Source organism: Serinus canaria, chromosome 4 (assembly GCF_022539315.1).
Source record: "Serinus canaria isolate serCan28SL12 chromosome 4, serCan2020, whole genome shotgun sequence".
Classification (NCBI taxonomy): domain Eukaryota; kingdom Metazoa; phylum Chordata; class Aves; order Passeriformes; family Fringillidae; genus Serinus; species Serinus canaria.
The window spans coordinates 59,619,433-59,646,123 of record NC_066317.1 but is presented as its reverse complement, the minus strand read 5'-3'; the positions used below and the strand labels follow the sequence as shown (position 1 = coordinate 59,646,123).

General features: G+C 39.1%; 1 protein-coding gene across 1 annotated transcript; it reads right to left on the bottom strand.

The window, feature by feature from the left end:
- Window positions 1–26,691, bottom strand: MAN2B2 (mannosidase alpha class 2B member 2). The gene is made up of 19 exons (XM_030239209.2): window positions 26,511–26,691; window positions 24,240–24,386; window positions 20,479–20,584; window positions 17,909–18,081; window positions 16,523–16,638; window positions 15,370–15,547; window positions 13,949–14,147; window positions 10,884–11,074; window positions 9,972–10,158; window positions 8,991–9,124; window positions 7,690–7,946; window positions 5,958–6,149; window positions 3,846–4,098; window positions 3,630–3,740; window positions 3,323–3,515; window positions 2,512–2,667; window positions 2,038–2,150; window positions 1,078–1,195; window positions 1–204 (listed from the first exon to the last, which is right to left on the bottom strand). Exons 1-19 carry the CDS (start codon window positions 26,640–26,642, stop codon window positions 107–109), a joined length of 3,054 nt encoding a protein of 1,017 aa, XP_030095069.2. The 5' UTR covers window positions 26,643–26,691; the 3' UTR covers window positions 1–106.

Genomic DNA, 26,691 nt, shown 5'->3' with positions numbered 1-26,691 from the left:
TCAATTAAATTCACAGTTTATTCCAAAATTATTTTTTCTTTCATTAACAGCAATAGGATGTTTTTCAAGATTATCACTTTTATCTTGAAACAAAATTTCAAAGATATTACACTTGAACCTGAAAGTATACAAAGAAAGTCCTTATTTCCTTTGGGTGAACAGTTACTATAAAGTCTTCTGAGGTCTCTGTGCTGTTGAAGAACCCTGTAAAACACAAAACCATTGGTAATTTATTAAAGCAGCTTTACTATTCTATCACATCAGTTTTAACCCATCCCTCCCCTAAAAGCTAGTGTTGGAGCAGATTCTCCTCCCTCAAACTCAAAGTAGTATAGAATCTAAGATGTACCCATTCATAATATTAAAATATACAACAATTTCTCTTCTTTTCACACACTGACTTACACAGAAAATGTGAAATGACTCTTCCAGTCATGCACCTTTTCTTCTTCATGAATAAAGAGCAAGCAAGCTCAGAGCTGCAAGTCAAATAGAGCTCTAAACTCTCATCCAGCCCATTCCAAAACCTCTGCAAGCTTTTTACAAGGCACAACATGTAAGCAAGTGACAGTAATAACATTGCCCAAGCAACTAACTGGAATGAGAAATAAAATGAGGTCACCCCCAGCACTGGATCTGAGTGTCAGCCCTAACTTGAATCATATCCATAGAGTCCTTTAAGCTGATTACAGCAGAGATTTTTAACTGCAGCTGTGTGTTTTCTGCAGCACAGGCTTCAACTTAGATAAACACAACTCATCAGCATCTGACAAAATCAATCTGTGTCACAAGTGTGAATTCATAAAGTAGCCACTTCTATCTGGGCAAAGAAAACTCCAGAAAGATTCCAAGCTCTTTAACACTTCTAGGCAAAACAAGCTATCAGATAAATACAACAGTCTGGTACTTGCAGGGAGTCTTAGCTAAATGTTCCTACCTGCAGGCTGTGACAGATACCAGGTCTGTCACACAAAATAATAATGCATTTCTAATCTTGCCATTTTTAAAACTACTTTTAACTAGACTAATCATCAAGCTTCAACAGTCAATGGACACCAACCACCTTATTCCACCTACTTTTGCCTGGATGTTGAGCAGTCTTCCATTTCCACCGCTCCAAAGTGTTCACATCCCAGGTGCCAGTGAGGGATCGCTCCTCCACTGCCATCACTGAGCCCAGTCCCTTCAGCAAAGACTGAGTAAAGAGAACACCAGCAATCAAAGGAGGGCTCACAGACAAGAGTATCATCTCACCAGCCTAGTACACAGTGAGACCAGAGAGAATTTTCAACTCTAGCGCTGGAGCAGAGACACCTTGAAAATCTGCAAGGTCATGCAGCACAAGGGCAAATACAGATTCACCAGGCTTCACACTAAGAAGCTGAGGTGCTGAAAGCTTCCTCTGCATTGCAGTACAGAGTCTATTAAAAGGGCTGAAACTCACACTCCCCTTTTTACTGAAACAGAGAATCCTACACATTGTTCCCCATGTTTCTGTCATGACAATCAAAATAATAAACCCCTGCCATGGAGTACAAGGTATATATTTCCATAGGAAAGATCAAATAACCATGAAACTGAAAAAAATGAGTACATGATGGAAGTGACAAAGTTTGAACCACTCACAGAAATAAATTGTAGAGAAAAAAAGTTTTCCTTAAACCCTGTCCAAGATCCAATAATTATAGCTACAATTTTCAATAACTAGAGAAACAACAAAACAGAATCCTACTCTGTGCACTGTTAAGGTACTGCAGGAAGTCTTACATTTCCAACAGCTCAGCAGAACCAGTCCTACCCATATTTAGCAGATCTTCATGCTGTGCCTGTGGTAACTCCATCTGAAGTGATGGCTTCTGTGTTGCAAAGCCAAGTAAGAAAAAAAAGGCTCACTTCCCTCTGAGGTAAAATTCTACTAATATATTTATATCCATCTTTTGTGTACTTTATAGTACACAGGATGTGGCACTCCAGAACCATTTCTCTCTGGAAGAAAAACACCTCACATGGTATTCAGTCTTGAAGGGTTAGATTTACCTTTAGATCTACCACCACAGGCTGAGACAGCACAGGATCCTCTCCAACTTCATACAAGTGTCTAATTCTTAGCAGGACACGACTGAAATCTGCATCACCTTGCTTCTGTTCACCTTCAAAAGAAATCAAAATGTATATATTTTCTTACTTTAAATTTAAACCCAAGCTTTAAACTTTTTTTTTAAACTTTAAACTCCCATCATTCGAACTTAGTTCCTATTTTTGAAAGTTAGCAAGAGGACCAGTATCAGGAAATGCCCAGCTCCCACTTTGACAGGAATGTCACTAACAGGTATGACAAACTCATGCAGAAGTATTTTACTACTTGAGCAGAGAAATAACACAGCACAATTAACTTCCTTGACTGAGGAATTTAATGCTTTGAATAAATAAAAATACTAGAAATAGAAGAGAGAAAAAAAGAAAACCAGCATATTTAAGGGTAAGATCCAGCCACCTTTTGGAGGCACTTACCCATGTGGATGCTCTTGACCTGCTCTGCATGATTAGAGCTGTACCTCCACCCTGGAATGCTCAGAGTCTGGAGATGGAGATTAGGTGGCACAGTTACAGGCAAATCATGGACTGAATTCTGCTGAAGTTGTCCAGGCAGCTTTGGTTTATCTCCTCCTTTATACAAAATAAAACAAAACAAGCATTAAACATCCATCACACACACAAGCCTGGCTAGGGCACTGTGGAAGGGTAAAGGGCTTTTTGCTTATTCTGCCAAGGCAGAGGCAAAGTAGATACTATGCTTTCTCTTCTGAGGCCTTGCAAGATACTAAGCAGAAAGCAGCATGATTTTAACTACTAGAAAAGAGTACCAGAGTTTTCCATAAAACAAATTTCACTTCAGTTTGAAATTGCTATTTCAATACCAGGCTTCAGTTTTAATTGATAAGGCAAACAAATATTTTTAAAAGAATAACTCAAAAATGGTCATTAAGGACTCACCATTTAGGAAGCTGATATATGGTGCACTACCTACTTTGCACTAATTCCCTGTGTGAACATTTTTTTCTCATTAGATGCTTTAAAATTTACTCTCCTCTCAAAGTAGAGATAATTATATAACAAGTGAAACATTACATATACTTGGACAACATCAATGTTTGAAATTAATGCAAAGTAATCAGCAGGCTCTAAATCTGTCTCCTAACTCACTACATGCTAACTTTTCCTCACAGGAGGCTTGCAGCCTGCACTTAAAAACTCAACAGCATAAATCAAAGCAACATAACCATTTAGATGCTAAAGGTAGCATAGGGGACAGAATGATTACCTGATAATGCTCCAAACATCACTACTGGCCTATGCTCTAATGCCAGTCCACTTGTCCGATACAAAGTGTTGGTGAGAGCCTTGCTTCCTAAAAGAAGCCAAATTACAGGGCGAACCACTGAAGAGTCATTCAAAGTGAGATTGTTACTCAGGTCCCACTGAAGGTTGTTCCACAGTCTCCTGTGTAGCATCACCTGTATTGGGAAGGTAAATGTCACAACAGGAATCGGCCATCAGGCTTCACTTACATTATCAGCAGCCATGAAATTATGCCCACCTGGAAAAAGAAATAAAAACTCATACTTTACCTCAACTTGTCCATTCCCTTGACTTGACACACCATGAGCTCTTTCTGCAAGCAGCATCAGCCTTGTGGTATCATCTTCTATGTAAGCAGTCTGGACCATAGGGTAATAGTTCTGTAACCACACAGCAAACCATGCAGAGATAATATTAACACAGGAAACAGTGACAGAGAGCAAAGAAATGACACAGCTGACTTTGCATTACACATTTGTGCCTACCCGAGCCACTGTGTTATTTACATATGCCTTGAATGGTCTTTTCTGCATCTGATACCCATTGTTGTCAGTGTAGAGAAGTTGTCTGGTGTTCAAACTTGTGTTTGTTCTCAGGATTGCTTCACGATTTAATTCCAAAGGCCCAACACTGTATTCTTGCTCTATCCTATGGCAAAGCAGCTTCCCATCGTAGCCTTCAGGTACTGAATACAGCCTGGTGTACACTGCATAAGCATAGTCCTCAGAGGTAACATTGCTATAAAAATGAGAGGAAGGATGCAGAGTTTATCAGGTGAAGCGCTTGACTGGCTATGACAAGACTTGGAAGGCACTCATGTCATCCTACACAAACAACCTTCTTTCCCATTTACTATTTATTTCATGTAAAATTATTTTTAATTTCAATTTAATTTTCAAATACACAGATATTCAACCAGAGTAAGTGATATCCTGTAAGTTTCCTTCACATTACAAGTGTAAGGTGAATTCCTCATTTGATTACAAAGGCTCTGTTTTTCTCAAAATTAACAAAAAATTTATAAATTATTATGACTCCCTAAGCAACATATTTACATTGTACAGAATACGTGCATTTTTTCAATCTGCGTGACATCAACTTTGATGCAAGAATTCCACACTACTTTCCAAAGATCCTTAACTACAATCCTTGAGCAATGCCATGTAAAGCAAAAGACTTGAACCAACCAACCAGATTTAAAAGGGGCTGAAGGGTTTACGAACTGATATAATTTTACCACAGAGAACAGTTCATCAGGGGTCAGAGTGACCTTATAAAGGATTATTTTCTCCTTTCTCCAATTTGCTTTCAAGATAGATATTCACAGTTATGAAAATGTATCATTATGTCCAATTTCCATCCATGTAAGATATTAGCTGCAATATTCACTGAGTTGTACAGAACCAGTTTCTCAACAGAAGTTGCAGTAAAAAATGTACCACAAAGGATCACCCTAAACAATCTTCACATCCCTCCCACCCTCCTGCAGCAGAATGTGCTTCAGGAGTGAGCCCATGTGAACTTCATGTGAAGTCCAACAAGTGAACGAACCCATGTGAAGTCCAACAAGTGAACGAACCCATGTGAAGTCCAACAAGACCAAGTGCAAGGTTCTGCACCTGTGTCAGGGCAATCCCAGCACAAACACAGGCTGGGCAGAGAAAGGCTGCCCAGAAATCCCAGCACAAACAGGCTGGGCAGAGAAAGGGTGGAGAGCAGCCCTGAAGAGAAGGAATTGGGGGTGTTGGCTAATAAGAAACTCAACATGAGCTGGCAAATGTGTGCTCACAGGCCAGAAACCCAAACGTGTCCTGGGCTGCCTTCAAAGCAGCACAGCCAGCAGGTCAAAGGGGGCATTCTGTCCCTCTGCTTCACCTTCATGTGACCCCACCCAGAGAACTGCATCCCGCTCTGGGGCCCTCAATATGGGAGACACAAGGACCTGCTGGAATGAGTTCAGAGGAGGGCTACAAAGATGATCAACAGGCTGAAGCATCTCTCCTATGAAGACAGTTTAACATTGTTCAGCCTGGAGAAGAGAAGGCTCTGGAGAGAACTTAGGGCAGCTTTCCAGTACCTGAAGGGGACCTACAGGGGAGCTGGAGAGGCACTTCTGACAAGGGCATCTAGTGATAGGACAAGGAGAAATGACTTTAAACTTAAAAAGAGTAGGTTTAGTAGGTACACTGTCACTGCAGTGTGACAGTGTCTCATTACATCAGAGCAAGAAATTCCTTGCTCTGATGTAGTGAGACACCGTCACAGAGAAACTGTGGATGTTCTCTCCCTGGAGGTGCTGCAGGGTCTGGCTCTGGCTCTCAAGGTTCGATGGGGCTTTGAGCAACCTGGTCCAGTGGAAAGTGTCCCTGCAGAGGGTTTGGAACTGGATCTTTACAGTCCTTCTAACACCAACAATTCTATGATTCTGTGATTTACAGGAGGCGCTTCCTCAGCAGCACATTCAGCAGATGTTTGATAGTTCTTTAATCTAAATCCTGAACAGTACAAATACACAGAGCTCACTCTTTAGGAGTAACGATACAGAAGTAACCTCATACATATCCAAACATTCCAGTGAAGCTGCAATGGTGCTGTACCTGTAGAAATACTGCCTTATCTCTGTCATCAAGCTTCCAGACATCACTTCCAACCCCACTGCTTTTGATACTGGAACAGCTGAAGTATTTGGAGCAAATAAGTAGTTATCTGAAATGGGTCCTTTCTTAGTGTCTCCATTTACGTGGTACTCGAGGAACTCCTGGGTGAACTGGACAGTCTGGTTAGTCTCCCTGAGAATCCACAGAAGAGTGAAAATTATATAACTTACAAACACATTTTGTACATGACAAATGCAAAGCTGAACAGCAACAGGAACAAGGCAGGAAATGTAAGGACAAAAAAACTTTCTTCACAGTGGATTGATTTTGTGAGACTGAAGAAATGAGGACAGCAAAGAACTAAAGTGCTTCCCATTAAGATATATGTCAGTTTGTAAGCAAATGGAGTTTCTATGTAATTTTCTGTTTTTGTAGAAGAGAAACATCTTAAGATTAAACATCATCTCTATTATCTCACTGTTTTGATGCCAGAGTTGCTCCAGGATTAAAACTACCCCTTTCACAAGAATGAGGAACACTGCACTGCTCCAATGAATAATTAGGTTCTTTGAACTTTGTAGCTAGGTAAAATCAGCATGATACAAGTTTCCATGTCTACCACTGGTAACAATAAAATCAACAGGATAGTAACATTTACAGGATAGTAACATTTACCTACTGTATCTCCTTCTCTCTCCACTAAAGCTTACAGTTTTCATGACTTATTATCATAATTTTTAGAAAGTCATATGAAGGCAATTTAAGATGCTGCTCTCAGCTACCTGCTCTGCCTTTGGCAACTTGCTGTGAAAACAGAAAAAATCAGTTCATCTGGCATATAAATTTATACTGCTAAACATTTTATCTCATGTTAATACAGCAACCCACAATTTGTATTAACTGAGGAGAATATCCAGGTGTTTTCTACTACTTCTCTTATGAGGCACTTTCAGTGCAGGGGCAGGATCTAGAACTTCCAACTGTTGCAGTTGAATGTAAAGGGCTTCCCAATTGAAGATCCCAATTTTTTCAACCTTTCCTCCCATTCTGACCTGTGAGGCCTCATTCTTTCCCATTATCCCAGTGCAAACTTTCAAAAACTCAAGCATTTTGAGCTTTTCTGAACTGCCTTTAGAAAAGCTCAAAATGATTGAATGAGTATCTCATTTCCCCTACACGCTGAATTCCAGCTCTTGCTGCCGGCCAGAACAGGATGGAGAAAACTGGAATATGAATTTATTTTTTTCTTCTTTCACACTATATTTCTCAGAGAATCTGAAGACATTTCATAGACATGAATCTCATAGACACAGAATCTCAAAGACATCTGGAGTTATGATCTGAAGGCACTCTGAGAAAATATCCCAGGGCTCTTAGTTAAGGTCCAGCTACATATCTAATACTATACTGCACATTCACTACCCTATTTTGTTCTAAAGTATACTGAAACTCTGCTGATATACTAGTTACTACTGTGATATGTCATCTCAGACCAACTGCAAAGTTAAACAGGGAACAGCACAGAACTAGTATGGAATCATGCCTGTGCTAGTGTTGGAGTGTCCTGTAAAAAGAGGGCATGTGAAGCAGGGATAAAAAAGAATTTTAAAGACTGTAAAGAACATTTTGTTGAGTCCTGGAATTAAGACACCTAATAGAAATCCTTGGACTTATTTTTATGAATTGCTTTAAAAAAATCTGAAATGCTATTGAAAGAAGCAGGCAATCTCACCTGTCTGTAATGCTGTGCATCAGGTTTGTGTTTTGGTCAAACACGATCTGGTAGCAGCTGTTAACCACAGGAAACAACTGCTGGCTTTGCTGCCCTGCACGAGCCAGGGCTCTCCGCTGGTACTTGACTGAGCTCCCAATAAAGGCAGACTCTTCACCACCCAAGGGTTTAATACTGTATTTTCTGTAGCTCAGGCCACTTATTGCAACTAGAATATACAGGTCATAGGTAGACTGGGATTCCACGGAGCTTTGAACCTGTAGATTAGCATACACAAAAATGCTTCATTACAGAAGATTAATTAGCAAGGCAATTACCTTCACGTGCTGTAAGCCCTAAATTATAAAAATTAGCTTCTACTTTAATAAGTTTTTAAACATGCCACTCTTATAATTCTAAATTATAATGTAGATCCATGCTGCTTTTAATTGGGAGCCTGGTGAACTCGGATGAAGCTGAGCCTTTCTAGTGAAGCATGACCACGTGCCAACCAAAGAGACTGATGGTTTTCAGATAAAGGCAGTGTGGTCTTATGCCATCACATGTACAGGAACAAGGGACAGCTGCTGTGCCTCACTACCTGACTGCAATGTGCCTTCATGCATGGTCACAGTGGTAAGCCACAGGTCACAGAAACTGGGCAGCTGGCAGAATCGGCTGAGCTCTCTGGCATCTCAGGGACAGAGGGGAGCATCTGGAATTGAGTCAGGCCTCTTCAGGCCTTGTGCAGGAAGGATTCCTGGAGATTTATCAAGCCACTGAAGGTGATGCATTCTGTACAGCAGATGCTCCTGAGACAGGCTAGTGGTAGCTCTCACTTGAGGCCACTTTCTTCCCTCCCCTGGAACAGCTGGCTGTGTCTTGGAGCTTGGCTGTGACAGAATGAGCCATCAAATGGCAGCTGACAGACACCAGTTTCTAAGACCTACATTTTTAAATTCTCTTCTTCTCCCTCCCCAAGGCAATCTGTCAATTGTACAAACAGGGATGTCAATTGTAAGGCAGGGCTTCAACATAAAAGAATTTATTTGAAACAGTATTTTTTCCACAGAAATAAAAATAAGGTAAGAAGCACCACACCAGGTCACACACAGCAGACATGCAAAGGACGAAGCAAACACACTACAAGAGCAGCAAGTCCTTTTGGAGAGTACATAAAGTCTCTCTGTTGAGACAGCAGACAAGCAAAAACAACCCTTGAAGGACAAGGAGGAAAATCCAACTTCAACAGGAAGTAGAATCCAGTTAATGAAAACTGACAAGTGGGAAAAAAGTAAGAGAAAGAAACAAAGTTGAAGTACCTGTGCTGGCACAGAACGTCCCAGCTCATCATACACACTCATTGCCTCACTGCTGACAGAAACTGTGACAAAGGTAGTGATGTTCCATGCCAGTGGGTTATAGACAACCACATACAGGTCAACATCTGCAGCACCTTTGTGCAAACAAACAAAACTTGCAGTCACTACATTATGTATTTTAAAAATGTGGTATTAAAATGTGTTTAAGAAATCTGTCTAGGTACAACTATCTTACAAAATTTTAACATAAAACCCTGCAGTAAAACTTCATGACTGAAAAAAGGAAGACCTTTTACAGTCCTTCATTAAAACCTCTTCTGCTTTATTCTTCTATTCTCTGCCCAATCAAAAAAGACCATGTATTCAGAAAATGACACCTGAGTTGAATGTAAATGCATTTAGCCAAGATAAGCTGCTTACAACTCATTGTCATGCAGTATTAACTTTATCAGAGTTATACAGAAGATCAAATGAGAAGCCTCATTTAAAAACAGCCCTGTAAAAATCCAAATGGGTCTGTTGCACAGCCCATGGCACTGCTTATATCTGACAGTTTAAAAAGTTTCCAAAGTCAAGATAAAAGGGAGTGTACAGTCTTTAGAACAGACTTCTTAAAAATCTTTTAACATTTTTTTACACAAGCTGGCAGTCCATTATAGCAAGAACATTTCTGGACTCTGACTGTGCTCCTTATCATGCAATGCTCTGTTGCAGAGTAAAGTTGGTTTAGTGACTACTCTGATCAGCACCTCTTCCTTGTATTACACTGAAGTCTGAAGCTGAGAGCTAAGTCTAATTTATGCACTGAGGTAGAGTTCTGTCGAACATCAGCTGAGAAATCCTGGGTCTCAGAAGGCAAACATGATTTTCTAGCCATGATTCACAGAACTTAGATGTACATAATATGCTGATTGTTTTGGAGGAAAACATGATAGCTTACATAAGGTAGCTTGAAAATTGGAAAAGCTGTGCAAAAAGTACCTGGTTTTCCTGAGTCTTTAGTGTAAACAGAAGAATAGACATCTCCATTCTTCTTTGCACTGTTGATATCAAAGATTATGGAAGCCATCAGCTTCTTTACGTTGAGCATTCCATACATCAGGTTATTCATGTACATGTCCTTCACCTTGGGAGACTCTGTGCCTGTTATACCATCGTGGTGCTGGACCTTGCATTTTAAGTAATTTGAAAGGTGCAACAGGATGACAATTTCAGGTTTGCATTTGTGTTAACATGATAGTCAAGTAAACTTCTTACAAACAACTTAAATAATAAGAGATGACAGCTATATTCAGAGGGAAAAACCCAACAAGTTACCAAAACCAAGAATGCAGCAAATAAACTGTAACAAGACAGGTTTTTCATTTCATATTTAGATCTGGTCATTACCATAGCAGACAAAATAATTATTGACAGCAAAAGCACTGAGGACTGCAAATGGTTAATGATACAAGGCTAATCACTTAGCTGCTGAACTTTGAAAAAACAAATTTGTCCTTCCTGTTCTAAATTGCAGAAGTAGAGATTATCAGTAGTTTTCAATTAGTTCCATTTTTCTTTGGTTTTCATTTCCTTTTAAGAACAATCTTGTAAATAACAAAACTAACACTAAGAAAAGGAATTTCATATGCAAAGTTTGAAACCACATACTCTTTCACTGGTTGAACAAAACATTTGCCAGTAACCATGGTGCATGATTAAGGGGCTGAAGTCATGTTTCAGGACAGTTTTTTGAAAAATTGCTTGATTTTTACTTAAAACTTGCAAAAGGGGGGAAGTTATTTCCAAAAATATAAAAGCAGCTTTGAGACACTCCAGGTGAAATGTTTATGCAAACTTTTCTATTGGAAAAGAAACATTTTCATTCAAAGTAGAAAATAAATCAATCTTTACCTCTGAAACTGCCCATCTAAGACTCTGAAGTTGCTCTAAGGCTTTGTATTTGCAAATAGAACCTTCTGGGTGTTTCTGGACATACTGTGTGAAAAAGGATTCTCCAGCATAAAGCAGGGAACTTGCTCTCCTTGCAATTCCTTTTAATGTGCTCCGAGAAGTATAAAACCCAGTCCATGCTTGGAATGGCTCTGTTTAGAGTGGAACAGATCCAATACACATCAAAACCACTTCATTTATCCTACTACTACTGTTCAGCTTCTTACACAGCAGCCATCAGGTAGAACGGTCATAAAGGCTACGAAGAAACTCAGCCAGGAACATGCATTTTGAAAAGCTATCCTCTCTCCTACAGGCCTAGTAACATGCAAGTTTGGTACAAAGCCAGGAGCAACCAAGTTAACCTGTGTTTGTGGAAATTTCTTCCTCATGGATCTGCAAAAAAATTTTCAAAGTTTCACTGTTATTATTTGTTGTTGATAAAATATAATCTTTGGTAATTTCTTGATGCACACACTCTAAATTTCAACCTTTCAGTCAAAGAGATTTAGCTTAAATTTTATTTCTTCAAACTGGAGTAGAAATAGTGAGCAACCTGGTCTAGTGGAAGGTGCCCCTTCAGAGGGTTTGGAAGTGTGCTGTGGATGTGATGACTCCAAACTACTGCAGCCCTTCAAACTACATCAAAAGATGCCCTCAAGTGGTTACTGGAAAGTATTTCAACATTCTGTTTGTGCTCTTTCAGTAGCCCACAGACTGAACTAAGAAAACAAGTATTTGTTTTTAAAACCTTCAAAATTCTCCTTAGGGGTGGGAGTGTGTTTTTTTGGAGGCAATTTCTTTTAAAATACACTAGTGATATATAGGTTTTCCAAAAAGAGGTGTTTTCCAAAGAGCATACATGCAAATGTAAAAATCTGCTATCAGCCCAAGATCAAAGGCAAATTAATTGCCTATTAGAAAATAGGATCTTTTGTTCAAAAAACTTATTTTTGGACTGAAAGGTGCTAGAAGATTCAACAGAATTAATTAAATTTTATCTTTAAACATTATAAGCAGAAGAACCACACATACGTATCAGCACAGTACAATGAATGCAGAGCAGAATGAAATACTTATCTGGGACTTAAAACTTGAGTTTCCATATATCATAAGTGACACTAAGCCCAATATGTGACTCATAAAAAAAGGGCATAGCAAGAATAAGAGAGGATTAATCATCAAGAAGCAAAACAGCATGTGGGAGAAAGTGCACTCAAATCTATACTGGAATTGCCAGGCACAGAAAGTCATTTGGGGAAAAAAACTACATCTCTGTGTGGGCACCCAGCTGGAACTCTGAAGGTGCTGCCATTATGCAAGCTAATAGCAATTGAATCCTGCAGGTAAAATATGCCAAAAGATAAAGGAAAGAGCCCAGATGTGAAAGGATATTAGCAGTAAGAACTGGCAACGCTTTTATCAGTAAGTTGTTAGGTATAATCCCTAGAGGGAGGTGAGGGAGTCAGGGATCAGTCCATGTCATGATTCACAGGAAGCAATGGTTATTTTTATTCATTGAAAAGTTAACAGACACATTGCAGAACAGTCTGAAATATACATACACAGCCAAAAATGTGATGAAGCAATGGTAGCTACAATTATACAGGGAGGTGTTTTAATGAAATCAATGGGATTTTAATGATAAACCAGGCAATAAAATAAATTGATGAGTTTAGAAATTGAGAAATTGGCTCTGTCTTCTCTCTGCATACTTTGATATGAGGTCTAAAAGGGTAAATTTATTTGGGACAAGAATAAAAGGGATGTAGGGTATGGCATGATTTTTTTTGTATTTTTCTAGTGCTTTTCAGCTCTGCTTGAAAAGCTAAGTTAGTGCAGCATGTAAGCAACAAGGAGCAGCAAAGGAATTTTGTAACGCTGTATTACAAAATTTCAGAAATACTGATTGTATTTTTACTTGTTTAGACTTCAGTTGTAAGAGAATTCTTTCCCACCCCAGAATTTCAAACTGCTTTCTTTAATGAAAAAGTCAAGACTTTCTCCTACAGGGGACTTTAGGGGTTCATGTACATTAGTATTTTGTTTGGATCAGGTCATCCTTACCTAGTATGCTTTGCTTTATAGAAAAGATTGGATTTGGAGCTCACAAACTGGATTCCTGATGGATGCAACAAGCACTAATGGGCATTCAAATCTACATGACTACAGTAGAAACAGGCAATCCCCCAGCCAGGGAATAATGTGCTCTGACTCCATGATTAAGAAGGCTGAACAATTGCTTTATCAAGCTATACTATATTACACTAATACTATACTAAATCACATACTAAAAAGATATAAAGAATATTAAAGAATACTATACTAAAAGAGATACTTAAGAAAAACCTGTGACTGTCTGAGACAGCCCGGACACAGCTTTGACCCAACTGGCCAAGGAATCAAAACAACCTTCACTGGTGTCCAATAACCAAATCACTTTGGGTAAACAATCTCCATAATACATTCCATATGTGCCAAACAACAGGACAGTGAATAGAGATAAGAATTGTTTTATCTCCTTCTCTGGACTTCTCACCGCCTTTCCCAGGAAAAATCCTTGGAGAACTTGTGCCTGCTGCTCTCTGTGAAGAGAGCTGAGGGCACATATGGCTAGATTATAAATTTCCTGCAATTACTTAGAGTGTGGACACCAAATTCTCAACATTGACGGTTTCACTGTGGGAACCCCTGTCCCACTGTAGCAACACAGAACTACCCCAAGAGCTTTCAGATTGCCTTGGTCACCTGTAACTTCCCCAGACACTCACAGATCACTCCACATCACATTTCCCACCTCTGGTCTGAGCTATGCATAATCCAGTTCTCTTAAACAGTAAAAATGGGACATTGTTCTGTTTGACCACACACCCATCTTTTTCACACAACTGAGTTAGGATCAACTAGTCTGTTGATGATAGAGTGAACAAATCTTATCAGAAGGCATTTTTCTTCTTTATTGCTCATTTTCCCTCATTAAAATTTTACATTTGAGGCAGACATTAGGCAGCTGTGAACTTCATTACCTGTTGAATATGGAAGAAAGTCCTGAGAGTCCCGAGTTTCCCATGTAAGATTCCTGCTATAGACTGCTTGGAAGTAATCACTGACAGTGGCATACTGGACAGTCACTCCAAACTCAGCAGAATGCTTGTTAATATAATCCACCAACAGGTCCATGTTAGAATACTGAACAGATGCATTAAAGAACTGTTTGTCACAGCCCTGAAATTCCAAACACAGAACAGCCAAATCACTTTGGGTCACATAATTAAGGAGGATAATTTTTAACACTAGTCTATGTTCCAGGGGTATTTATTTTGATTTTGACTGCCCATAAAACTGATATTAGTTACAAAACTATCAAGACTGGGCAGGGTTACTTGCACAGATTGTCTGCAATAATGAAAAAATCATGAAAAAGCATAGAGTTTTAGAACCATATACTGTCTCTACATCTTTACATAGCATTATCACAAGCACAGAAACCCATAAGTTTTCTTACATTACTGCAAAACTGTGGGTTTGGATCTAGATGTTAGGGGTTTATTTGTACTGTTAAAAACTTCTGATTCCAGCACAATTTTCACTACAGCACAACTACAGTGTTATATTCTACTTCTCACTCTCTACAAAAATAATAAATTAAATATAAGCAACAGTGTCATAAACACAGGAGAAAAACAAATCAGTGACTCATCAGTCAGAAAAAGTTTTTCTTTGTAACAACAGATATTGTGGTGAAATAGTCCATAAAGAACACATATAATCCTTTAATATTGTCATTATGAGACCTGCAGCATCCATCAAAATCAGAAACCAGACTGTACATTCAGTTTAGGCAAAGTTATTCTTTCCTAAGGACTGGAAAACAGCAAGAGCACATCAGTGCTATATGTACATGTAGGATGTAATTAACACAGCATATTGCTGAAGAAAATATTTAGATGACCAAGCTGGGATATGCTTGCTTAAGGCTCTACCTAAAATACAAAGAATCTAAAAGAAAATGATTAGATATCTGTTAGGAAAGACCATGTCTACAGAAGTGTCACACACTTTCCTCTAATGCTATAATTTTGTTAACACAGAATTATGTTGGGCTAAGCAGTTAAAAAGGAAGATCATTTAAATAGACAAAGCAAGGGGTAGAAAAGGGAAGCAATACTGTAAGATATAGTTATGCAAGAGGTTATCTTTACAGTTTTGTCACTTTTTTTCTATCTTGAGTAGGGTGGAAGATTTGATAGACAACTGACAGGCAGGCTATAAAGGAAATTTTATATATCATTACTAGTCAGTCATTTGGACCAAAATTATTAGAAAAACACCTCATGTCACATGGTTTGTACCAGCATTTCTGCAGTACCTGCTGCAGCAAGAACCATCCACTTACACTCTGGTGTGTACCTGTCCCTCCTAAAGCAAACACTGAGCAGGCACTTACCCATGGCCACAAGACTTCCCCTGTCCGGAACCAGGCTGCTCTCTCCTTGATGTTTGCCACCATGGTTTGTGCATACAGGTGGAGGTTAGCATCTGTAACAGGGAGGCTCATGTTTGGATAAACACCATCTTTTGGTGGATCTGGGAAAGTTGCAAGACCATTCCAAAAAAATCCTGACCTAAGTAGAAGCAGAAAGCAGTAAGCTGTAAACAGGATTTACTCAACTGCGAAAAACACATCAAAAGGTGCTGGTATAAAATGGGAATAAGAGGCAAAATTATATTCATTGCTACTATTTAGGTTTAAGTTTTATTTGGGAGTGGAGGTAGGGGGAAGAGTCTCCTGTTTTCTTTCAACACTGTGCAACTTTTCAAGTCTCTGCCGCTTGCTGTCATAGAACAAAGAACCCATAGGACAAACCAGCAAGCTTTGTAACAATGAGGATGTTCCCCCAGGTAGACTTTATTCTCAAAGAGTATTTTACTGGATAAGCCAGTAAGCAAAATAAATTTTTCAAAAGTTCTCAAATTTCTTCCCCAAACTAATGGCAATTTTTTGTTGCTCTAGTTTGTACAGGGATGACAGACACAATCTCAGCTCAAGATAATGCTGAAAATCTCCCATACAAAATCAATTAGCAATAGCCAATCCCTTACTAAGCTTCCTGGAGCTTTCAAGTCTTTACTTCCAGGCAGAGAAAAATAAACAACCCAGTCCTGCTTTGGACATTTTCTATTTACAGTAATTAATTTGTTTCATATTTTTATTCTATTTTTTTAAATAAAAACTGACATTGTAAGTAAGTCACTGTATTATAAGTAGATGAAAGCCATACCTATGTTTCAAGCCTCCTGGTATAAGAAAACAAGTCTGTCAATATTTAGAAGTATTTTAATGCCTGTCAGTACAAAGTGTCACTTTTGAGAATTCAACTGTTAGGTAGTGAGCAAACTTCATTTATTATGGTGGAAAGCTGGGGATGCTTAATGATCCTTACTAGATCTACAGAGTCTAGACATAGGCTCTGTCTATGTCAGGAGAGGAGAAAGGAGAAAGCAGTAGGATACTTTTGAAAGAAAACAGTCAAAGAAAATGCTTAAACCCCAATAACAAAAACTCTCCAAAGTGAACAACATTTCTGCATATTTTGGACCTGTTTGAAAAAGGTAATTGTGATGGAGTACAGTAGCTGTACTGATCCATAACATGGGTGAAGATCTCCTGTCTTGCAGATAAGGAAGGAGAGCCCTGCCATACAAACTGAAGCTTCTGGAAAACAAACAAACAAAATAAGATAAGCAACCATTACCCTTGATGACATTCACCAAAATACATCATTAACAACTTAAGACTTCAGAGTTCCCATCTTCCCTTCCACCCCTTCTAATACTTTTAAGAGCTTTTTCTGAAGATCCAATGCCAATGGTATCCCAGGCAAGGTCACACACTATATTCAGGAGGCCACATCAGTGCCCCTTTCCATTAGACTTGATGCAGAATGAGAGCAGGCAGCACAGTGCTAGCACACTAAAATCCAGAGATAAGCCTGTCTTATCACAGCCATTATACCTTGGCTGTTTCAATGGAAACTGAACATCTATAAGCTAGAAAAGATCCAGATGTAGTCTGACTGCACTGTAGTCAGTGGGAATCAATGTTTAACTGATGTTAATGTTTAAATTCTACTCAACTAGAATTTTACTGTTTTGGAAGCCTTCATACTCTTAAGGGACAGAAAACAAAATAGCTGGGCAAAGATTGTCAAAAAGTCATAAAAGATTTTAACAGAAAGAAAGAACTGCAAATTATTGAAAATCTACTGTGGCAGGTCCAGGCTTCATTAAATTCAACATGAATTCTGTTTTCTTCAGAAACACTTGAGTTTTACCCAAGATTCATAAAATCTGCCTAGTGTCCAGAACACTGTGGTGAAAGCCCCTTGAGTAGCCCCATATTTTCTCATAATGTAGTTGAGTAAAACTGATGACAGATCAGGGTCCAACACAGTGATATGAAAAGCATTTATTGTGTATGGGACACCATGCAAGAGAAGAAAGAAAAGCTGAATTCAACAAAACCCTGACTAGCTGCCACTTTAACTGACCTAGTATCATTAATTTTACAGGCACAAATAAATGTCCCAAGCCTGACAACACAGTGCCCAAAGGTTACAAAAAACCCTGCTCACATAAAACCCAACAGATACAAGATTCTCTCAGGGAAAGCTGGAACTCCCAGTGTCTCTATCTGAAACACTCCTAATTCAGTGTCCTTTTAGACTTGCCTATTTGCCCACATTTTGTGTCTTCTTCAGGCTAGACTACATTTTATCACTGACCAGAGTCACAAAGACATTAACTGACCATGTAACACAGATTTAAAATGTTTCACCATCACCACATGCAATCAGCATGTCCCATTTAAACAAAAAATACCTACATTTTCTTGCCCAGATGACAGAGATTCTTATCTTAATGTCATAGTTTAGATTACTGTAAGTAGAGGCCAGCAATGGTTTCATTCCTAAGGGTATTTTTACCTTGTTTTTCTGCATGTCAGCCTTCAGATCATAGTCAATACGAGAAATAAGATGAGCATTGAAACCAGCCAGAGCAAAAAGAGTTGGTGTTGTAGCTGAAGCTCCAAAAGGATCAACATGCCAAGAAAACTGAGGCCTGAAGCCAAAAGTTTCATACAAAAAACCATGACCTTCTGCAAAGCAAAATTTGTTTAGGTTAGGAACACTTCTAAAAGTTAATTTCCTAAGTTTAATAGGGATATTGTGATACAGGTAAGCACTTAAAGGATAGCTTCTTGCTGCTGTTTCCCAAAGCATTCAAAGTTTTGGGAATGTAATCATTCACACCAAAAAGTTTCATACTGAAAATGTTATTGTTATGCTAAGTATAAATTATTAACATTATAAAAGATTACAACAAAAAGGAATTATGATTAGAGACAGGTTTTGGAAAAAGTACATAGCTAGAGATTAGGTTAAGGCTAATAGCCAGGTTGGAGTCTGCACGAAAACAACAACCTGGGACATAGTTTAAGTTTGCTTAAAAATCATAAAACCCATTCTCAGAAAATTTTAGTCTCATAATAACGACAAAGGGACAGGAAAGCAAACCATCCCCTAAAAAAACAGCATGAATGTGATTATCAGTCATGTGAAAAGAAAAAAGCCAAAGGGTAATAGTGAACTTGATACTTGATGTTATTTACAACTAATGTTACTAATGCTGCTACTAATGTTACTAACATAGAGATGAGTTTTGAAGAAAGAAATCCCTGAACTAGGAAAATCCAGACAATAGCATGAACCCACAAAAATCATTTGAATCAAAGCAAAACTACCAGGAAAGCAGTAGATTTTATTTGGAACTCAGGTATATTGCACTAGAATACTCATCATTAAAAAAAAAAAAAAGAAAAAAAGAAAAAGAAATTGCAGATCATTATTTCATGGTTACAGAATTATCAGAAAATACAGAACTATCAGAAAATACAATCATATCTTTCCTGGAATAACTCTATTTCAAATTTTTATATCACATTTGAATAAGCGAGGCTGCAAGGCCTCTTTTCCCTTCATCTTTCCCATGGTAAATGTCTTTCCTAGCTAAAATATTTGCAGTCTGTTTCAGTATTCTGATAGAGACATATTTGAAACAGGATTTTCTAGGCACCTCCAAAACACTGGAATTCTGGATAGACAAGAGAAGACATGAAATCTAGACCACAAATGACTGCACTGGCTTTGTCTTCTCAGTTTGAACTCCACATAATAAATTTTCTTTGTATCTACTCAAACTGAACAGAGGGATCAGGACAAACAAATGAGAATTTTAAAATACATTAATACTTTTGTTCCTGGTTAATAAATTACAAAACTTGAAATTTCTTTTTTTAAAAAGAAAGATTATGTTTAGCAAAGAAAGATTATGTTTACACAGAATGAAATGTTAAATTCGGAATAATGTCTTTTTCAGCTAACTACAATTTAAAGAAAAGCTGTGTTTGTGTTTAACAAAAGGACTCTTCAATCAATTTAGTATTTTATTTGAGAAGTCCTAGGTTCAGTGCTCTAAGCCCATAAAGCACTTTTAAACACAGGAGTCAGATGAGACAAAAAAAAGTTCATATCTCGTCCTCCTCCTCATGGCCAAAGTGTACTGATGTACAGAAGCAGCTGCTAATCCTGAGCCCCTGATAAACACAGACAAGCAAGGAACAAGGCCAGTGGTGCTGTGCAGTCAGATGCAGAAAATAACAGAAGAGTTTTCTGTCCCTTTGCCCTCCCATGTAGAAATACCATAGCCCTGGCACAGTTTCCATCAGCCATGGCAGCTGGTGCTAACACATCCCCTCCCTGCTACACCCTCCTGGCATCAGGCAGACATCTCTAGCACAGAGGTGGCATCAGTTATCCTCTTTCTGTTTGCACTGACCAATGCAAACAAACCCATGTACTGCAAGACTCTTTCAACCATCAGATGGACAGGTGTAACATACAAATGTTAGATGCAAAAGTTAGAAGATTAAAATGGCAAATAGCACTTCTCTTGGAAATATGCACGTCTTTCTGACAGAAAATTGTGATGAAGAAACCCCCCCAAATGGGGGTTTCTTCATCAAGGAAGTCTTTCAACTAATTTTAGTTAACCTCAGTCATATTCCCCATGCCCCACTCTGCAGCAGACCTTGCCTAAACAATACAACTTCCCTGCACTCTGAATTGCTACCAGGTATTTTCTTGAGGAGTGTTTCATACCCTCAATTTCACCATAATTATCTTCTCAGGAACTTTGCTCTCAAACACACACACAGACAAAAGGCCTCTGCTCCAAACAAGTTTCTACCTGACAAACCAGCTTTTGGTAACCTTTGTGCCTGCTGCAGAACTGTCATGTCAAAACTAATGGGTTTTTGTTTAAGCAACAATCTTTATACAAATAACACTTTGGCTAGTAAAAAATAAGAAATGCTTTAATTAGTTCTTAAGAAGTCAGAAATTAATAGCAATTTTGGAGAGGAAAAAATGAAAACCAAACAAAGCCTCCAAGGTCATTACAATGAAAAATAAAATTTAAATGCAAATATGCATACCTGTCAACTGTAAAATCTGATCATCAATTAGTGTCACAGCTTCATCATGCATCACTTGCCCTCCAATGACAAATTCCAGTCGTCCCTCCTGAAGCAACTGATGGACCTGTGATATTGAAATTAAGACACAGAACATAAGCATCATTTCAGTTTTATCCAAAAAGGCTGCAAATTCATTTGCTAGCACATTACCTAGACACAACATTTGTCAAGAAGGCATCTAGGAGAAAAAGTGAGATAAAAGCGAGATACAGGGCGGTCTGTACAGAGGCTATCTAAAGGAGAGTAACAGAGGAAAAAAGGATTTCAATGTGCTGCACAGTGCACTGATTTACCCAGGTAACAGGAACAAAGGATGCCAGGTAGACATTGACCTTTTGGTGTTTTTCAATAGTGCTGTTACTGTGCCTTTTTATACTGTCTGAACACCAGACACTGCACTGGCAGCAGCAGCCTGTAATCCTGCCTCAAGGCAGCCAGAGCTGGAGGATTAAAACAGAAGACACTAGTGTTTCTCCAAAAATCTTCCTTCTGCTGCATCCAGCTTAGGGAATGCACTTGGTGGCTGGATAAGGGAGCAATATGCAATTCCTTGCAAGCAGCAGTGGAGCCCCAGGCAAGCAGTAATACTCAGGGTTTTAACTGGAAACTAGATCTCTGGGATCCAGGAGAGAGAAAGACAGTGCCATCACACCATGGCCACAAACATCTCACTCCCTATGCATCTATCTTGCCTTTGGGGCACAGACAGGTTGCTCAACCTGTGACTGACAGAATGCCTTATTAAGAAATAGTTATCCCACAGGTTTGCCTGCCTGAATAACCCACTGATAACCTCATTTTACAACCTGCTCAACTTTTGGTAGTGGCTTTTTTTTTTGGGGGGGGGGGGTTGGGTTGTTTTTTTCTTGGTGGGAGAGGGGAGAGTTTAATTTCAGCTCCTAGAAACAACAGATATGCTGAAAAGTACAGCCTTGAGCAAATGCTGGATGAAGAGGGGGGGTGGTGTTTGGAGGGAGGAAGGAATAGTCTATGTCCCTTTCTAAAAGCGTTAGGAGTCTTCTGGTTTTATTTTAGTTACTTTAGAAATTCAGAGATATCTCAAACTTCCAATAAGTAAAGTTTATGCAAATACGTATTTTAATCTTCAACATTTTTTTTTAATCTGTCATGTAGGATGCCATTTTTAGGGCTATTATGTTTATTTTCCCAGGAACCTTCAGTGTCTACTCAGATAGGATGCCAGATTGTCAATTTTGATTATAATCATTTCTCTCCTTCACAATGTTGTGAAAATGCTTCAGGGCTCAGCATTCCTAAATTAGTTCCAGCTGACTGTGGTGACTGATTAGCATGCTGGGAGACCAGATAACTGATATCTGGTGTCAGCACAGAACTGGCCCTGACCTACATGAAAAGAATCTGTAATTAATATTCCCCATTTGGATGGATGTTCAAAATATACCTCTAATCGAAACTTGGGGCCACAGAAATGCTTTTTTAATGTAAGTTTTGTGGAACCACTGAGAGGAAACACAAGAAAAATAATTCAAGTAATATCCAATCTTCCATCTCCCAAAAACAGAAAAGAGTATCTGTAAAGACAAGCATTTTTTTCTGATCAGAAGGGGGCAAAAGGAAGGAGGAATGGAGGAAGCAGATGCAGCAGTACTCTAAGCAGCAGGATGCTATGCTGTTAGAACATATCTGTGATCCTTGGGACCATACCACCATCAACTCACACCTACCAATCAGACAGTGGCTACACACCTTTTTTTCCCCTAGTTAAAGCACCCAGACACCAACCCACAGTTATGAGGTTCACACGAGAAAATTCAGTGTAAATAACATGTGCTATGAACTGTAAGGCTCCCATCCAGCTGAATACTGCTGCAGTGCATTTCACTCTAACATATTCTCTTGTCTGAATTGAAAAACCAGTTTCTGCACCCAGATGTGGAAGAGGTATTACAGCAACTCCTGTGAACTAGAGAGAAATTTGATAAGAGGATACATGTTTACCCCTGAAAGAATTTTCTACCAAGGTCGTTGACATAGAAATCAAGAAAGAAAGAAGGATAAATAAGTGAAAACTGCAACTGTCTGTTCCAATAAGCAATGAGTACAGTGTAAACTTAAGAGTTTTGTAAGAATGTATAAAAAGCATGCATGCTATATTAAAACAGGTTTGAAGCCTTCTGAAAATGGAGCGTGTTGCTTTGTACTGTGACCACCTCAACTACGACACCCAGGCTACACCTTTTACTAGTCTTTAATGCTATAGTTCCAATACAAAGCTTCAAAACAACTACAATTAAATCTTAGACACTTCAAAACAAACTAGAATTACATCCTGTATTCCAAGTAAACCACTAAAGAAAAAAGGAAAATTAAAACCAGAGTGCCTATACCACAGAAAATAATCAATGCTAGAGTTCAAGTGGAAAAAGCAGGGCAGTAACCAGAGTGACCTAATTTCAGGGACCAATATTTGCAACTTACTAATGTTAAAAACATATTTATCTGCAAATTAGAGTTTCAAAGTTAGACACACAGGTTTAAGAGCAATTTAGTTTTAAAAATTTTTAATTTTGAGAGGTGAAACTTTATAGTTTCACTAGAGAACTGACTACACAATGCGTAAAAGAAACAATGACAAATAATTAGGCAAAGAAACTAAAGCCTGAATCATAGGTACTAAATTTTGCACTACCAAGGTCAAATGTGATTCACATTACTCTTCTGGATTCCACCTAACAGCAGGAATAGATTTTAGAAACATGGGCCTTGCCTTTACATTTGGCTTATAGCAGCAGGACATACTTGAAATAAGATCAACTCACCTTTGAAAGTTGGAGGACTTTCTTGTCCTTCTACAAAGCAGTTCCTATGCTGTTTTCTTCCTCACTTACAGCACAGCTTTCTAATTAAACAAATCTACAAGATAACTGTCCTACAACAGGCGAATAAAGGGAGAGTTTACAAACACTGTAAACTGCCTAAACCCAACAAAATCTCTCCTGCAAAGATCAGCTGTGTACAGGCTGTTATTTGAATACAGAACATAACTGAAGATTCAGAATAGTGAAGAACTATGTGAAGAAAACCAGACAAGAGGTATGGTTTTTTTTGCACGATGCTTCAAACATCCAGAACTTTAAACAAACTGAAATGTAAAGAACTGTTGTTAGGATCCTGGGGATGCAAAATAAACAACCAGCTGCCAGCCTATCAGTCCAGTTTTTGATTCAGCATGTTTCTTTCATGTCAGAGGAAAGAAGTGACAAATAAAACTCCACAATGACGTTACTAGAAAAAATCACTGCCATTAAATGTACAGTCACTGCTTTGCTGTACTATCTGTGCTTACAAATGGCAGGTTTTTGAGCAGTACTTAACTGGAAAGAACAAAAAGTTCCTTCTAGTGAGCAGTGATAGGTGTCAGATGTTTTAATGGATATTGGTGCAGCCTGTTTCAGGTTCACCCACATCTCAAAGTAGCATGGCCCCACATAAGTAAGTTGCCATTCAACAAGAACTGTAAAGTGTAAAAAATCTTCAGTGCAAAGGTTACTACCTCCTACTGCTCTAATCTATAGCTGGGCTTTAACCTCTTGCAACTGCCTTTAAAGTCCTTTAAGTACTAGATTCAGAGGCAGCTTACATCAGACCTGGGTAAAAAGCAAATGGCGAAGTACTTTGCCCCTATTTATCCCTGAAAAGAGTGTGAATTCTTTGTTAGCAGGTCCAGTGCAATTTACCTGCTGCTTCTGTGTATCTGTGGCTACCATATCCCACCAGAGTCGAAAGAACTCCTGCTCCACTGCAATGAATTTGCGCTGTTTTCCTTTCATCAGCTCTTCTACAACGGTAGTGTAGACATTTGCTGCGTAAGCATGCATACTTTCCTGAAAGAAAAAAAAAAGGTAAATAAGCTCTGTTTTACCTAGATTAAAAGGGCTGTTTTAAACACTCATTGGGCTTGAAAAGAGGGGTACCAAAAACCTCACGTTTGTTGCACGCTTCCTTTGTAGCCTCAGAAAGATCTAATGCTGTTTACATACAGCCTCTGGCCCTTCTGCTTCAGAAAACATCCTCCTGACTGGGCACCTAACTGGATCAAGGTGTAGCTTCTCCCAAGACCAGCACCAATAACAGCTTTCTTTTAGACACACTAGGAATGACTTTGTTCTTACGTGTTCACCTTAAATCACTGATGCCATGACTGATAATATTTTGCACCACCATAAAGACCCCACACACCCACTTCATTCTCCCATTTCAGCTCTTCTTTTGATGGCCTGAATTACCAGAATTGCTTCTTCAGAGCGAGTGTGACTCTATGCTGTGCATTACCAGTACAATGCAGTGATGCATCTACTGTAAATTATGCTATTATGAAAAATAACTCTATTTTGCTTGATGTTTTAGGATAGAGTAAAAACAAGGCTGGTAAAAGAATCTTAGAATGAGTTCAACTGTTGACACAGAAAGTGTGAGATTTTATGCATCTACCCTGTCTTGTTCCTAAAAACACCTCTATTCCAGAATGAGGCCTATGGACCTTTATTGCAATGCAGGTATGACAGCTGTACTCATCAAATAACCTACCACAGTGTTATATCCTATGATATGGTATCAAATTTACAACACCTTGTTCATTTTGAAGTTGTGCACACAGAGAGATACTTTTTGTGCACTTACCTCGACCAGAACAACTTTTGTTGACCAGATTGTCTCCCACCTTTTACTTAATTTTAAAGGGATAGAGAATGTCTAAAGACAACAGTCAACATCCTAGGATTTCCTGAGATGTCTTTCTTTCCTTGTAACAAAGTTATCTGCATGTTACTGGACAGTTAACACTTACCTACTTAAACTACTGTTACTTAAGAACACCCACCACAAAATGTACATCCTAAAGTGGTCGACACATAGATCTCTCCCCAGTGAAAAACTAATGGACATGATATGTAAAACATGAAAGCAGAGTTTCAATTTAGGTAAATTTCCTACATGAAAATTACCATTTGAAACAAGGAGATGAGGTAATCCAAATCAGAAATTAACTTTTCCTAGCCCCTTGCTTTCCACAACAGAAACACACTTTTGTAAAAATGCTCTTGCCACTAGAAAAAGGAAAACATCTGAATATAGGAGGAATGGCTTAAAATACTGTTTGGTTTATCTAAAGAATTTCTTCCTCAATTATTGTCCCATTGGTTCATAAGCGTTTTTTGAAATCAAGATTATTAGATATTTAAAACACTGTGAAATTTTAACAAAGGATTTGAAACTTTAGTTTTGTGCTCTCTTATGCAATTTCTGAGTATAAGCTTGAAGTATTAAAGGAGAAATTCATAAACCTTTCCTAAAAAGGGAAAAAAAACTTGCACAGCAGAGACGGTGGGTGAGCCACTAGCTCTTTTTTATTAGTTAGGCCTAATGCCACTTCACTCGAGTGAGTGAAGTACCCACAGCATCTTTCACACGTAAATGAAAATAATTCATAGTAATGAAGGAGAATTCAGTATTAGGATTTCGACTCAAAAAGGTAAAAGGTATGAGGCCCCATCTGATTTATTTTGCTCTGCATTTCATATATTTAGCAAAAATTAGTTCAGAGGCGCTAGGCTCCAAGCCCACTGCAGCCATTGAGGACCTGGGATCCTGCTTTCCTCTCTGAAGAATGACAGAAGGTTTTCCTGGGGTTTTGGCTTTGTAACAAGATAAACTTAAAGACCATGAAAATCTGCCTTCAAAAGACAAAAAACCGCATCAGGAGGATCCTGCTGAAGACAGGCACACACAAACCCACAGCCCAAGGGCACGGCTCCCAGGCTAACCGCGCATCCAAAGGAGGATCCCGAAACACCAGGGAACAGCGGACACACCAGGCCGGACTAGGGGCAGGAGCTGCACCGGCCAAGGATTTGCGCGTTTCTCCGCCGGCGGCGCGCCCCGGGAGCCCTGCCTGCGGCTCAGCCCCGGCCGCAGCGAACCCACCCCACCCGTGCGGCGCCCCCGCCGACCTGCACCGTGTACACCCAGCCGACGTCCATGTGGCTGTGGGCGACCACGAAGGCCCGCAGCTCGCCGGCGGCCCGCGGGAGGAGGGCGAGGAGCGGGAGCAGCGGCAGGAGCAGGATGCGCGGGGCAGCCATGGCTGCTGCTGCTGCTGCTGCTGCACTCCCGCCGCACTTCCGCGTCCCG